This window comes from Vicugna pacos, chromosome 17 (assembly GCF_048564905.1).
Source record: "Vicugna pacos chromosome 17, VicPac4, whole genome shotgun sequence".
In the NCBI taxonomy this organism is placed as follows: Eukaryota; Metazoa; Chordata; class Mammalia; order Artiodactyla; family Camelidae; genus Vicugna; species Vicugna pacos.
In genome coordinates, this window is record NC_133003.1 from 31342820 (window position 1) to 31358273 (window position 15454).

Genomic DNA, 15454 nt, shown 5'->3' on the forward strand with positions numbered 1-15454 from the left:
AATATGTGTAGAATATTTGGTATTTTATTAGACAGAGATGAGCCCTGTCTCATCCCTTCACGTAGCAGACCAGCGGTTTGGTCTTCCTGCTTCCTCTTACCTACCTCACGTGTCACTTGGGATCTGAGGATGTGAAACGTCAGCATTGCCATTACACAGAGTTACTTTTCTCTTAGTCACTGTTGTGCAACTAGCAGTTGTAGATTGCGTTATATTACATCTGTGCCCAGTACTGCCTGGGATTCTGTTGGTGCTACAGATACTTTTCTTACAGGGGGAGAGTATAGCTCAGTGGTAGAGTGCATGCTTAGCACTGGGTTCAATCCCCAAAACCTCCATTAAAAAATAATAAACAAATAAATAAACCTACTTACCTCCTCCCCAGCACACCCCCCACAAAAAACCCCCAAAAACCTTTTATAGGGTATTTCTCATATCTTATTTTTGAACTCTTATAGCCCTAACCCATTAAAATGCTCTCAAGCGCTGGCTCTGTGCCCCTCTCCCTCCCCTGCCCTCTCCCTCCTTCTGTCTCTGTCTCTCTGTCTTTTTAAAATGATCCTTTTGTAACCAAGGATGTCACTACAAACCACTCTTAGTAATCCCTTCAGGAGCCTTGGCTGCCTGAAGCCCTCATGCTGAGCTCAAATGAGTTCATTTTCTATCCTTTGGTCCCATTCGTGTTGTGGGTCACTGAGTTGCCTTTTTTCCCCTCTAATCTAACCGGCTGCACGTACAACTTTGGGGTCCATTCTTTCTCCAAACCAGCATTTATTTCTCTGAGAGTATTCATGGCTGATTGCTTTGGGTTGGCCTGATTTGTTCTTAGAATTGCTTCCCGCTCACTCAGCACAGTGGTTCCCAGCTTTGGGCTTTTTCATAATTGCCCCATAAACAGTCCTTCGTGCCTTAGAGCAGGTGACCCTCTCCTGCGCCTGATTCATTCATTTGAGCAGCTGCTCAGGACAAGCTTGTATCCCAGTGATGCTACTTGTACACGCCTTTTCACCCTCCCCTCTCCTCCCCCAATACAGATGGTGTGCTTGTGTTATAATTCAGAATTTCTCTGCCAGTGCTGTCTACTTCAAATATGAGTGTCCTTTGGAGAACTTGGGTGGGAATATTTACCCCGCAGTTGACCTGAATGTGGTGGACAGACGCTTTGCCACACTGGGGTAACCAGATCTTGCAGTGGAGGGCCACCCCGCCGCCACGTTCCGGGAGCCTGCCAAAGGCAATACGCCAGGCTCTAATACGGTTTTCTACTTGATTTGTGGCACTCAACAGCCTTCTGCAAAGATAACACGTTTCAGTGACAGCTTTCAGCTTGGTGTCTCCAATGACAGGTTTTAGACGAGTGGAGGGTTCACTTGATGCAGGTTGACTCATGACCTTGGTCTTCTAGAAGCTGATTATCAGTCTCCGTCACTCTGCTGGCTTCCTAGAGCGATCCCCAACTTGTTGCGTGTCAGGGAGCACGTGCGCCTGACTTGAGAGCACAGCCATCCGAATATGGACACCTCTGTCTCTGAAATTTCAGAAGCACTGCTTTCTGAGAAGCAGAAATAAATCCTCGTTGCTTCCCAAACTGTATTTATTGCTACAAAATTTATGACATCATACCAGATAGGCTAATCTGACATGATTCTATAGGATCGGCTTTTAGTAAGTGCCAGCCATATATATGCGATTTCAGGCATGAACTTTGAAAACTTTTTTGCTGTTCTTTTAAAGGTGTTTCGATTTGTGGTGGCTGAGAAGCTTGGGTGCAGAAGCCAGCCTGCTGTGCTGTTCTTTTTGGGGGGGGTTGGGGAGGAGGGGATGAGCATGATCCTAGAAACTTCTTTTGTTCTGAAGTTCCTAAAATGCCAACTGAGCTCATAAATATTCCAGTATTTTAGAGAAATGAAGATTTGGTTGCTTTGTCTATTACACGTGGATTATAAATTGCATGGGACACGGTAGAAATACAGTGCAGGGTGCTGTGTGTCTGAATTGTAGGTGGGAGTTGATAGTATCCACAGTGAATAGTATTGATAGACAACCTGGATAATCGCAGTTTAGAAAAACATGCATATCATTGTACTATAGTTTTGTAAGATGTGACCATTTAGGGAGACTGGATAAAGGGGACACAGGACCTCTGTATTATTTCTTTACAACTTCACGTGGACCTGTAGTTATTAGAAAGATTAAAAGTTTAATTTAACACCCCCATGTGTCATGAGCTAAATTGTCTGTCTTCATTACATTCATTTTACGTCTAACTTGCATACCTAAGAGCAGAAAAAAAACTTATTTTTCCTTAATCATGAATTTTTAAGCAACACTTACTTTTCCTCCACCAAAGTCTTTTCTTAAACCTTGTACTTCTAAAAAATAAATTCAGGAAGGAGTATTTGTTTTTTTTCTTTTTCTGATGAAAATTTACAGGTCACTTATCTATAAAATAGACTGTCTTTTTGATATTAAAATATGAATATAGAAAGTTAATATTTAAAGCAGCCTGTTACATGGAGACCGTAACTTTCCCATAAAACAGTTTTAATGTTCATATCTGTCTGAACCCTCTGAGAAGGCTGTAAATCCAATCCAGCATAATCAGTAGAGCAATGTGGTTGTACCTAACCCACTTCTCGAAAGTTGTCTGAAATATCTTTACAAGACAGATAGCATCTCTGTGTTTCTTCCCGAAGAGCCATAACTGTCTGTTGTGCCACTTCTCATTTGATTTCATCTAAAGTTATTTCCCTTTCTTTCATTCTGGTTGAATGAAGAGATAATGCATTCATCAAGAACATTTCCAGATAATCTGGCTTTTCCTAGCATTAGCTTCTAGCTAACTGATCAGAATTTAAAACTTAGACTGTGCTTCTGATGTATGTTAATAAGCCATGGTCCTCTACGAGCTTTAAGTATTTGGAGGGTGTTTTTTGGCTTCTTCCCATTTTCCTTTCACCCCACACCAAAGACAAATAGTAAATGCATTTGCCACAATGTGTGTTCCTTCCATTTTCACACTTTGTATTGGTTTACTGTAGTTTTTCTTTGCCTACATTCTCATTTGTCTACATACACCTCACTGTGCCTGACATAGATGGATTCAAGATATAGTTGCTAAATTAATAAAAGTAGATCGATGGTGGGGAGAGTAGGTCAGAAACGATGTCCTAATATGTTGCTGAGCCCATAAACTTCAGACAAGCGTCAGGAGGCTGTTCTGTCCACTTTGTTTTATCTGGCTCTTGGAGCTTTCATGGTAAAGTAGCACCATAAAGCCCCACAGACTTCAACTAAGGAAAGAACGACCTCACTGCAGGCTGGTATGAAGACAAAAATAAAATCTTCACAAATGCAGTCATTTCCACCTGCTCCGTCCCTCCCTGAGCACGTGACCCGAGCTCAGGGCAAGAGGAGCTTTTGGCCCTGCTGCTCTGCCCGCCCACAGGGCAAGGCTTCCAGGGCGGGGGAGGAAGCAAGGGTCCGACCTAGACAGTCACTCCGTGTTCTGTGGGTCACTGCAGTTCACAGCTCAGGCTGCCTGCTGCCTCGGGGCTGCCCTGAAGAATCAGCATTCCGGCCCCGGGTCGGTGGACGAAGTGATTGAGCGTGACGGAGGGTCAGCACCGGGCTGCCACTGTGGGCTCCGCACAGGGTTTCCAGTGCGGTTTTCATGACGCTTAATTTCTCCCCAAAGTCATGGATTTGAACGCTTCCCCCTGCCATTCAGGGTGTCCCTCTGTGGTACCAGCACGGCTGTCCAGGTGTAACATGCGTAGAGAAGCCTTTAGCTATCCTGAGGTCGGTAAGGAAGGTTCTAGGAATTCTTTGTGTGTCTGTCTTCTTATCTCTGTTTGGGCTTTCTCTTTCTTCAGTTTCTCTTCTTTTTTTGTTCTCTCTGTTCTGTTGATGTCTCTCTCTCATGAGCTTTCACTTTCTTGCTGTTTCATTCCCTCCCTCCTTTCTTCTCGCATTTCCCTGAATTTCTTTTCCCCCATAACAAGCCTCTGGCCCTCCCCTGGTGATCTGTTTTCACTCCCAGCTCTGGCCCCCTTCTCTCCCTTCTGCCTGTCTTCCTTTCAGCTGGCTATAGATGAGAACCAGTTTGAAAAGTGCTTTTGCTTGCTCTGTTGACGGCGTAGAGATGCCGGTGTTGAAAGCCTGAGTAGGTTCTCCTTTCAGTAAAACCCCTATTTCTGATACATTGATGAGAAGGGTCTGGACACGTGAAATACAAGAGTATGTTCTTGGCGTTTCCAGTTTTGCTTGATACCAAATCATTAAGTTATTTTGATTTTCTCACCCCCATCCCCTTGGAGTGATCATAACGATCCTCGGTAGGTGTAAAGGTGGGCGCTGAAGGTGGACCAGTGTGGAAACCTCAGTCCATAGATCCTGTTTCCTCTCTAAGCTCTGAGTTTTGTTATGCCGCTAACAAATTGGTCATTTTGCTTGCAAAGAGGCTGCCAAGCTTTCTGATTAAAAACATGCCATCAGCCAAGTAGACAGATGTTTGGAAACATCTGGGTGTTCAGCCCCATTTATACTGGGCATGCCCAACCCTGACTTCGTTATACCCCAGAGCACCTCTGGTTAGCTCAAGGTTGCTCAAAAAAGAAAATTTAGGTGTAATTTAAAAAAGATGTGTTCTCCTTTTAGAATTGCTAGATGTGTGGTGGCTCTTTGCTTTTCCTATTTCAGATGTCCACGTTCTTGGGTCCTTTTCAGCCTATTACTAGTCAGTCTTGCCTGAAATTCAGGTTGGAGCTATTTCCCTGCGTCTGTCTATGGCAAGCCACACTATAAGCTGTTTCCTGTCTGCTAAGTTCCATTTCCTTTCTCCTATCCCCGCAGCCCCAGACCCTGCGCCCAGGTGGAAGAAACTAGTTTCCAGGTGGACAGAAGCCTAATTTACCAGTTACCGAATTGGCAAACCAGTGCTATTTTACGTAACTAGACTCAATGTAAACTTTGAATTTTGAGGGTCATTTCTGAAGCCTGCCATTCTTTCTTAGGGCACAGAACCTTCTGCTAGATTGTCATCCGCCATGTTTTGTAGGATTAAAGGGTCAACTAATCCACATGGTAGATCTTGCTCAGTTTAGCAGTGAGCTAACAAGAGACCCAGGATAATCCCATGACTTGGCGTCTCTCGGTCCAACTCACCTTGTCCTGTGTCTCTTTACTGGGTGAATACAGTATCCTCCTGACTTCTGTTTCTACCAACCCATGTTGCTCTCCTACTAGACTTTCTCCATTTGGTAGCCAGAGTCATCTTATTTCTCTAATCTGATCATGCCTGTATGTCTCTCCTTCTTTCTGTCTTGTTCTCTCTCAGTGATATCAAGGACTTTTCATTTCTCTCGGGAATGAAGACAGGCTACTCGCTGTCCCCTCTTCACTCTCTAGCCTCTATGTCACACCGTGTACTCTGAGCACCAGTCTCTCTGGCTTCCTCCACTTGCTCCACCTACCACAGGGCCTTTGCATGAGCTTTTCCTCCTGCTGTGGTCCCCTCTTCTCAGCACTTTTCCAGCGTAGCTGACCTCTCACTTCTGGTCCTTCCTGTCAGTCTTTGTTGAAACCCTCTCTACTGGGTTTGGATGCTCATCTGTCACCACCTGTCCCACTTACAGGGTTCCTTCTGTTGTCTGTTTAGTTACTGGGGCCTGTCTTTCCCACCAACTGTGCAATCCATGAGGGCAGGAGCTTATGTTTAGTTTACGTACCTTTTCTTCCCCACTAATTACTTGGTAAATACTTGAAAAAAATAAATACCAGTGCCTATAGGAAAGTTGGTAGGAGGTTAGAACTAGAGGTGGTATTTCTTGACTCCCAGACCAGAGTGGTTTCCCTTTCTCTCCAGAACCCCAAAGCATCCCTAATGGACACTGATATTATGGGGAGTCTGGGGAGTCTCACTTTAACAATTCAATAATGGTGGTCTTTTCCCATCTTAACAGTGTTGAAAACTGGTTGGGAAGTGGTGGAAGAAAGATAGTAAGAGGCTTGCTTTCCTTCTCATCCAGTTTTTTTTTTTTTTAACCTTTTGGCGCCTGCTTCTGTGTAATCAGATTTTAGTGTGAACATTTGCTTTAGGCCAGCGTTATATAGACACATTGAGTTTAATTTATAAACAGTTGGTGGATGTCCTGCAAAGAATGTGGTAAATGAGCAGGTACTCGGTCATCCCTTCAAGCTCGGGAGAAAAGTAATTCCTTATCCACGGTGTGAGTCCTGTCTGCCCCTGCTCCTGTGCACAGTGTTCTTACGTTCTGTGGAGCTCTGGACACAGGAGGAGTCTCTGAAAGCTGGGGATCCTCTCCCCAGCATGACTTTTATAGACAGCACTTATACATTGCTATCTATTTTTTAAATATAAATTTCAGGTGTACAGCATTACAGTTTGACATCTGTATACAATACAAAGTGACCACCTCAAGTCTGGTTACCATCCATCATCATTCAGTTGACCCCCTTCACCCATTTTGCCCACTCCTCAACCCCCTTCTCTTCTCCTCTGGTAACCACTCATCTGATATCTGTATCTGTGAGTTTTGTTTTGTTTTGTTTTGTTTTGTTTGTTCCTTTGTTTTCTTAGATTCCAGATGTAAGTGAAATCATACGATATTTATCCTTTTCCTTCTGGCTTATTTCACTTAGCATAATATCTTCAAGGCCCATTTATGTTGTCACAAATGGCAGGATTTTATTCTTCTTTATGACTAAGAAGTATTCTGTTGTGTACATACACACACATGCACACGTGCATGCACAGCCCACATCTTCTTTATCCATCCGTTGATGAACACTTAGGTTGTTTCCATATCTTGGCTGTCTTCATAATGCTGCAACAAATGTAAGGTGCATATGTCTTCAAATTAGTTTCAATGTGCTTTGGATGAATAATCGGAAGTGGAATAGCTGGGTCATGTGGTAGTTCTATGCCTACATATTTTTGCTGTTTTCCAGGGTGGTAAAATCCCCACCACAAGTGCCCGAGGGTTCCCTTTTCCCCACACCCTGAGCAATACTTATTTCCTGTCTTTTTGATGGTAGCCATTCTAACAGGTATGAGGTGATACCTCACTGTGGTTTTAATTTGCATTTTCCTGTTAATTAGTGATGTTGAACATCTTTTCATGTGCCTGTTGGCCATCTGTATGTTTTCTTTGGAAAAATGTCTGTTTAGATCCTCTGTTCAATTTTCAGTCAGGTTGTTTATTTTTTTGTTGCTGTGGAGTTGTATGAATTCTTTGCATTTTGGATATCAACCCTCTGTCTTATCGGATATATGAATTGCAAATATTTTCTTGCATTCAGCAGGTTGCCTTTTGGTTTTGAGGATGGTTTCCTTCTCTGTGCTGAAGCTTTTCAGTTTGATGTAGCCCTGTTTGTTTGTTTTTGCTTTTGTTTTCCCTTGCCTTTGGAGTCAGATCGACAAAAGCATCAATAAAACTCATGTCAAAGAGCTTACCACCTATGTTTTCTTCCAGGAATTTTATGGTTTTAGGTCTTACATTCAAGCTTCTAATTCATTTGGAGTTAATTTTTATGTATGAATGTAAGAGAGCAGCCTAGTTTCATTCTTTTGCATGTGATTGTCTAGTTTTCCCAACACCATGTATTGAACAGACCATCCCTTCTCTAGTGTGTGTTCTTTGCTCCTTTGTTGTAAATTAATTGTCCGTACACGTGTGGGTTTATTTCTGGGCTTTTACAATGCCGTCTCCATGCTGTTATGTCGTGAATGAATCTCTGTTCTGGGCGTTCTTCATATGTCAGCTCTTGTGGTCTCATAATAGACTTTGAAGTCGCTGTTGTATTATTCCAGTTTTACAAACTGGGAACTGAAGCAGGAAGGAGTGCAGTAACTTTCCCACAACTGGGTGGTGGCAGGTCTAGGACTCAGGGTCAGACTCAGCTGGCTCCAGCGTCCGGCTCGGTTTCCACACCGGTGCTCAGAGTTTTACTTGCCGTATCAGGAGGGTGTGGACCCCCAGGTCCATGGGTGGCTGCTGCTCTGGACTTTGGACTCTAGGTTGAAGCCCCTGGCTTCTTCCACTTCCTCTGTCATTCTCGTTCTAGAAAAGTCTGCTCCCAGGTGCCTTTCCCGCCTTCTCCTCCTAGCCCATCTTTCTCCAGTCTTTAGCTGTTGCTTGCTGCCTTACTAAGTGTCACTATATCCAGATTCAACTCTTGGTGCTATTGTTTTAAAATTTAAATTGTATTTATTTATTACTATTGCTGTATCATTTAGTTACCAGTTTTCTCTCAGTTCACTCACTTTATTTTAATAAAATGAATTGATTTTAAAACAAAGAATTTTAACAAAGAATTTAATGCAAAAACCAGTGCTATTTAACATGGGTAGACTTGTGTAAAACATTATGTCTGTAGTCCGTCAATCAAAGAAAGAAATCATAAGTACTTAAGTTATTCAGTTCTAGCGTAAATATTTACTTTTGGGTAAAAGGGGGAAATGAATGAGTGTCGTTGATGGGTGGACGGCATACTAGCATCTAATTGAGATTTTTTTCCTCATTGATAGGACCTAAAGAATAGAAATAGTCAAGAGGAAGTATCTTTTTTTAACTCAGTGTTTTAATGAATTCAGAGCAGCTGCTCTTAACATGGAAAGTCTCAAGTATCTGGGCCACACCTACCTTTGCTGGTTATTGTCCTTGCTCAAGGACATGTTTTATTTTGTGGGAACGACAGTATTGCTTTAAAATGGAACTCTGTCTTGAAACAGAGAGTCACATCTGCATGGTCACCCTCCTGTGGTGCACATGAGATAAGACCATGACTCTCGAAATTAGTTTGACAATAACCCGCATTGAATGTGTGCTGGCTGGATTTCTGGCCCCGTGTGAAGTGCTTTCATTGTGTGATTTCCGTCAGGCATCCAAACAGCCTCACCAGGTAGGCATGGTTATTGCCATTTGAATAATGGTGGAAACCAAACCAAGACACCTAGCAGTCAGGTAACTTGCCCAAGGCCACACCACTGTCAAGTGGCAGAAAAGATTCTAACCCAGGTCTGTCCATCCTGTGAGCTCATGGCTCTTAACACATTCCCTGCTCTGCAGCAACTTACGTTTGGTACGTTTTGTTCTGCAACAGAGCCGTGTCATCAGTGGTCATCAGAAGATTGCCGTGTGATGGCCAGGCAGGTTCTCTCTTCACAGGGATACATGTAAACAAAAATACTAGCCACCTCCGGAAGGCGGGGGCTGTACGTGCATGTAGCATGCTTTGTGCTCTCGTGAGAAAGACTGCAAAATGAAAAATGAGATTAGTGTTTCAGGTTGTACAGTTCCCTAATTATGCCTTAAATTATTCATATAAAACAAGTAAAATGACCCCTGGCAGAGAAATAAATGATTTAGGTAAAATCAAATATTTATAAGATGCTACTGAGTCCCTAGATGTATTGTAACAGATGCACTCAAAATGCTTTACCTTCCTCCTTTGGATGCAAAATGGTATGTGTAGACTTTGTAACAAGCTGAGAGTAATCAACAGTGTTTAAGACACTACTGAGCTGATTCATTGGTATTTTGGCTTTGAAACTAAAGGGGTATGATTGGTTTCATATAATAGTTTATCTTCTAAAATATACTGTATTCTAGGGAGCACAAAATGACAACCCCTTCTGCTTGTTCCTACATTTTTATAATGGTTGGAAAAAAAATCAAAAGGAGAAGAATATTCCACAACCTGTGAAAATTCTATCCAAATTTTAATGTTGATAAATAAAGTTTTATTGGAACGTAGCCTCACCTGCTCATTTACATATTGCGTTTGGCTGCTTCGGTGCTACAAAGACTAGCTTGTGTGGTTGCAACAGAAACCACAGGGCCACAAAGCCCTAAATATTTACTGTCTCACTTTTTACAGAAAAAGTTTGGCAACCCTTGTTCTAAGCCATGCCTAGCACCCAGTAAAGGTGGAACAATGCTGTAGCGTGTTAAATCAGCATGAGAAACACTTGCTTTGACTTCATTCCGTCCTTAAATTCTCTCTCCCACTAATTGAACGTTCACTGGGTATTTTTCTGAAGTTGGAGAAACGCTGCCTTTGAATGCAATAAAAAAGGGATTTATACAAGCAGGGTTCCTCCACTCGCTAATTTAGTGCTTCCTTTGTATAGAGAAGTGCTGAAACTAATTGCACGGTTTGCAAAATGCACCATTAGTCTAGTCCCTGTCTTTTATGGAGACCTAATTTTCATGCAGGCTTTCTCTGCAAGGCTTGAACTGGGATCTCTTTAGGAACAGAAGACAGTGAGGATGCAGAAGCTTTTCTCTGCCTTAAACAGACTTGGCTTTTGATCACAAACCCTTCAGGGTATTGGTTGGCACCTTGTGCTTGTTTAGCAGCCAATAGGTGTTTGTCGAATGGACGAATGATTCCACTCTAGACAACAACAAAAAGGAGGGGTGGAGGAAATGTATCACTTATAAAATAAAATCTCTGTTTTGTCCACTTGGCTATTTCATTCCTTTTGGAAAAAATAATTTTTTTGTCCAAGTTATTTGTCCTTGATTTCTCTTTTCCAGGTTTCAAGGAAGAGAAATACGATTTTGAAATTTAGGGTTTGAATTGATTGAATTGAACTGAATTGATTGAGAAGTCTGTACGTTAAGGACTTCTTATGTGTTCTTTCGGATGGGCGAAGCAAAGTTTTCTTTTACTTGGAATTAGAAGAAATAGGAAAGTCAATCTACTTACCTGCTTATTTGGGTGACTTAATGAGTAGAATTTTCACTACACTTCCCTGGAAACACCATTATCAAGTATGAATACAATGCTTAATCCTACTTACCTTCCCACTGTTACTGCCTGAATTCTGGTAGTACCTGCACAGTTTATTTTCTGATACCTTGTGTAAGTTTTCTGATCAATGAAACATGTCTTTCGCATCCAGCTTATGTCTATTTCCTGTCTAGTTCCAGACCTTGAGTCTTGGGGTAGCCCCAGGAATCAGTTTTTAAAAAAGACAAAAATCCCACTCTCCAGATAACTTCGGTCGTCAGGCAGATATAGGAGACCCTGATTCAGAGCAACTTACTCTGTCCTTGTCTCCCATTTTTTTTTTTCAATCTGTGAAATGGATAAGAAATTCTGAGACTGTTCCCTAGGAATTTTCATGATTTAGACTCAGCCAGGGATTGAGAGCATTCTACGGCTAGAATGTGCTCATTTATTCTGACTAGTGTTTTTGACTTGCTTTTTAACAGGTACATGAGGACGTAATTCGCATCATGTAAGCATGAACTATATTTGAAGCAGCAGCCGAAATATGTCAAGTTTGGTTTTGAAACTCATTTTGTTTCCCTTCTGCTTTACACAGTTGCCATCCTTCTGAAAGACGACTATTTTGTCAGCGGTGCTGGCCTGCCTGGCAGATTCAAAGCCGAGAAGGTGGAATTTCACTGGGGCCACAGCAATGGCTCTGCCGGCTCTGAACACAGCATCAACGGCAGACGGTTTCCCGTGGAGGTGAGAGAAACGTGAGATGTCGGCGTGGAGCTGTGCTTTGGGTGTTGGCGTTAATGAGATGCTCTGTCTTTACCGAAACCCAGTCAGTTTGCAAGTCAAACTGGTACCATCCCTGCCTTTGTCTGGAAATCTTTTATATACAGCAGGACAGGTGGATATCCAGTCCTCCAGTGTCCCATCTTTGTTTACCTGGTGAAGCATATAGAAGCCACGGACGCCGTGGTTTGAGTAGACTCAACTCCGGTCGATGATTTTTGAATCATTTATGTCATTTGACACAGTTTCTTTTCCTTGTCCATTCCTGAAACCCTGCTTTCTAAAAGTGAATTGGTGTATGGAAGTCTGGTGACTTGGTTTTCACCCTTTAGAAAAGAGAAAAAGGGTAGTTGGTATAAGAAGAGGAGTCTCAGAACCGTCTCTCTGTAGGGAAGCTGTTTTAAGGTTTGTGTGCTCCTAGCTGCAGTTGGGAGAGACGCTGTGCCCACCGGTCGTATGACTCATTGTTAACTTTGCTGGGGTTGATGGTGACATTTTGCCGCCTCTGTGTTAGTTTTCTCAAAGATCCATGCTGCTCAATAGAAGAAAGGGGTGGGTGCAAAAGATCGTGTGTGTCTTTTGGGGGAGGGAGGGAGGGAGGGAGCAAGTTTCCAAAGTCCTTTTTTAATGTCTGGTGGGGCCAGCACATCCCTTCCACTGTTAACCTTGCGTTTAACCTTATGTGAATATTCTTTCACTGGGACAAGCGTGCTTGTTGGCTGGTTGGGTGCCCGTGTGGTAAGCTTTACAAGTTTGTGGAAGAACTGAGTGGGTTTGTATCCAGGCCTGTGGCTGGACTCAAATATAGAATGACAGCTGTCAGTGCCTTACAACTTGTGGAAGTCGTGACCTACTTTATCATCTGATGAAAACTTGTGATGCCTCTCCATAGAGAAAACACAGATTTGCGCATAATTTTAGAGTTTCATCGCTCTCGCTCCTCAGGCCCATCTGGGGACCGTTAGGCAACCCTGAGGTTTAGGTGAAGAATCCCTCCAAGATGAGAAAATCAATAGTATTTCTTTTTTTTTTTTTAATAGACGCTTATATTCACAGATAGATTTGTTTCTTACCTATGATTGCTGGAGAAATGACAGATAGCCATTCTTAGAAAGTGCTGCATAATTGTCTTTAAATTAAGCTGACAAATTCTCAGTATTGAAATTCTTCCTAAAGGGAGGGTATAGCTCAGTGGTTGAGTGTGTGCTTAGCATGCAGGAGGTCCTGAGTTCAATCCCCAGTACCTCTGGTTAAATAAATAAACAAATAAACCTAATTTACCCACCCCCCCAATAACAAATTAAAAAAAAGGTCATGTAAAATAGGCTCACTGGCCTTGGGAAAAATTCTTCCTTTATTAGGATTTCTCCATCTGTGGGTCTCCCTGTCCTAGCCACATTAATTGTACGTCTTAGGAATAGGGTTTCTCCTTCATGGGCTCTCTTTCTCCTTTTGTATTGAATCAATCATTTCTTGGAAATCGTAGCTTTTACTTGTAATTGGAAAACTCGATTCCTAGAAGCACGGTTACATCCGATGTTTAAGTTTGGGGTTTCTCTTTCGCTCCTGCTGACCAATCGCATCGGCAGTGTGAGCTGAAGGGGAAGTCTATGTCCAGCCAGCTTTGCTCCAGAGCGTCTTAGAATTGGGTTGCCGTTTGTTTAGTTAATGTTGTTCCGAATAAAAGACCTGTGCTTGAAAGTTTGAAAACTAAATTTGACAGCTGCCTTGCGAAAGAACTGTGGAGTCAGGACTTGGGGACTTCTGCCTCATTCCCAGGCACGTCCCCTAATGCCACGGTAGGTCTGTCTCCTCTCCCTTTTTGACTCTGGCAAAATGCATAGACTAGATGCATATTCTTTCGAAAACTTACTACTTTAAATGTTTGTTTTTTTTTTTAACTCAGAGTGCTGTGAAATTCAGAAACTAATTAGAAGTGGCAGCTACAATGCCCAGACTTACTGTTTGACCAAGTGATTTGAATTTCTTTCTTTTAAGTCATGTCAGATGGTCAGGCTGCCTGTATTAATGAGGTTCCTCACTGAAACCCATCTGGTTCATAGCTTGTTTTTTTGTTTGTTTGTTTTTAATGTGATAAACATGTTAAATTACTTAGTGGATATATTTGGAGGAACTTGAGTTTCAGAGATCAAAGGTAACTGGATCAAATTTGACTTCAGAATATGCACAGAAAAGTCACTCACTTTTGCGCAAAACGTGTCTGTAGCATTTTATGTGAAACTGCTTTATTTGAGCTCCTTATTAGCACCAGCTCTCCCTGAGATGTTTACGCTGTTTGAACATCTTAGGCTTGGTTTATTTCTTCCTACATAACTACATTGCTTTTCAAGAAGTTAGATGAAAGTAAGAAAATTATAATGTACCACGTAGTCATTTATCAGCATTGGGAGCATTACGTCCTTGTCATGTGCACAGAGTCAGAGACGAGTCATTGTAGAGGACTGGGCTGAGGTTGGCCGACTAGAGCGTTGGGTCTCAGCAGGAGGCAGCATTGTTCTTTCAGAGGACATCAGGCATTTTCTGGGCACATTTTCCATTGTCACTCCTGTGGTCAGTGATGTGCTACCAGAGTCTAGCGGGTAGAGGCCAGAGATGCTGCTAAACATCCCAGTTCATAGGACAGCCCCCATGAGAAAGAATTCTCCAGCCCCAGATGTCACTTTTGGCAGACTGTGGGGGTAGAAAAAGCAGTAGGTTTAGTGGAATCCAGCCTTTGTTGACTCGTGTGGCATTGTTCTAAGTAGATCTGAATAATGAGGACTCGTTACAGAGTTGTCCATCCTCTTGTGTTTTCTAGAGAGGAAGTGTACCTTGCCTTACGGATCAGAACACTGCTGGTCCTGGTTCCCTTAGATTCCAGTGGAGATAAAGTCATGACCTTGGGTATTTCAGCCGTTGCCTGGGCGCTGCAGGGCCGCAGGTTGAGTTTTAAGCGTATGCTCCACAAGGCTCTGGATCTGTTCCCTAAGGGTAAATTGCAACAAGCCCAACTTTGTAGGTTTTGCTGCTTCCCAGGAATTCTTTGAGGTCATCTACAACAGCTTTGTACACATCCAGAAATTAAGCCTCTCCACACTTTCCTGGCTGAAATCCTGGACTCAGTCTTGGAGTTCCTACACTTAAAAACATCCAGTCTAGCAGAAAAATAAATGTCCTTATGAAAACAAAACAAAAGCCCTTCGATAGCTTTCTGTACAGCTCAGTTAACAACAGAAGAGAAAGTGAGAATCAGATGACAAGGCCGTGCCTTAGAGGCTGGACCCACTTTGGACCCTCGGGTGCACTCACCCCCTCTTATTCAGTGCTGTCGCTTGTCGAGGAAGCAAGTTTTTCTTGAGTGCCTCCTGTCTTGTCATGTAGGTGCTGGGTTGCAGAACTGAACCAGGGAGAGAATCCTAACCTCAAGATGATGATACTCTAGTCATAACACAGAAATTGACCAAGCAGTCACACCAACAGCTGTGTAATATCAGTTGTGATTTAGTCTCTGAAGGAGAAGGATGTTTTGTCATGAGATGGAAGACCTTGGTGGAGACAAATATTTATTAGGACCTAAGATATTTATTAAGAGGGAAGAGATTAATTGGAGCCTGCCTGTAGAAAAGGGATATGCAAAGGCCCTGAGGCAGATGATACTTGGTAAGTTTAAGGAATAAAGAGAGATCAGTGGAGGCTTTGATAGGCAAGATAATACCCACCCCCAAAAAATGTCCAGTCACTAATCCCTGAAACCTGTGAACATATATATTACTTTGTACAGCAGAAGGGACTTTGCAGATGTGATTAAATATCCCTAAAGTCAAAAGGCTCAGAATATTCCAGTGATTAAAACAGTGGTATTAGAGTGTCCTGTTGAATTCTTCCATAGCTTCTCCACTTGGAATTATCT

At 42.5% G+C, this 15454-nt stretch overlaps 1 protein-coding gene across 5 annotated transcripts in view; it reads left to right on the forward strand.

Annotated features, from left to right (window-relative positions):
• PTPRG (protein tyrosine phosphatase receptor type G) overlaps window positions 1-15454 on the forward strand; it is a 658718-nt gene that overhangs the window by 377729 nt on the left and 265535 nt on the right. For all 5 annotated transcript variants that reach the window (XM_015236580.3, XM_072941596.1, XM_015236598.3 and 2 more), the window contains exon 4: window positions 11360-11508. In XM_015236580.3, the coding sequence (XP_015092066.2) occupies window positions 11360-11508 (149 nt within the window). The remainder of the gene's footprint in view (window positions 1-11359; window positions 11509-15454) is intronic.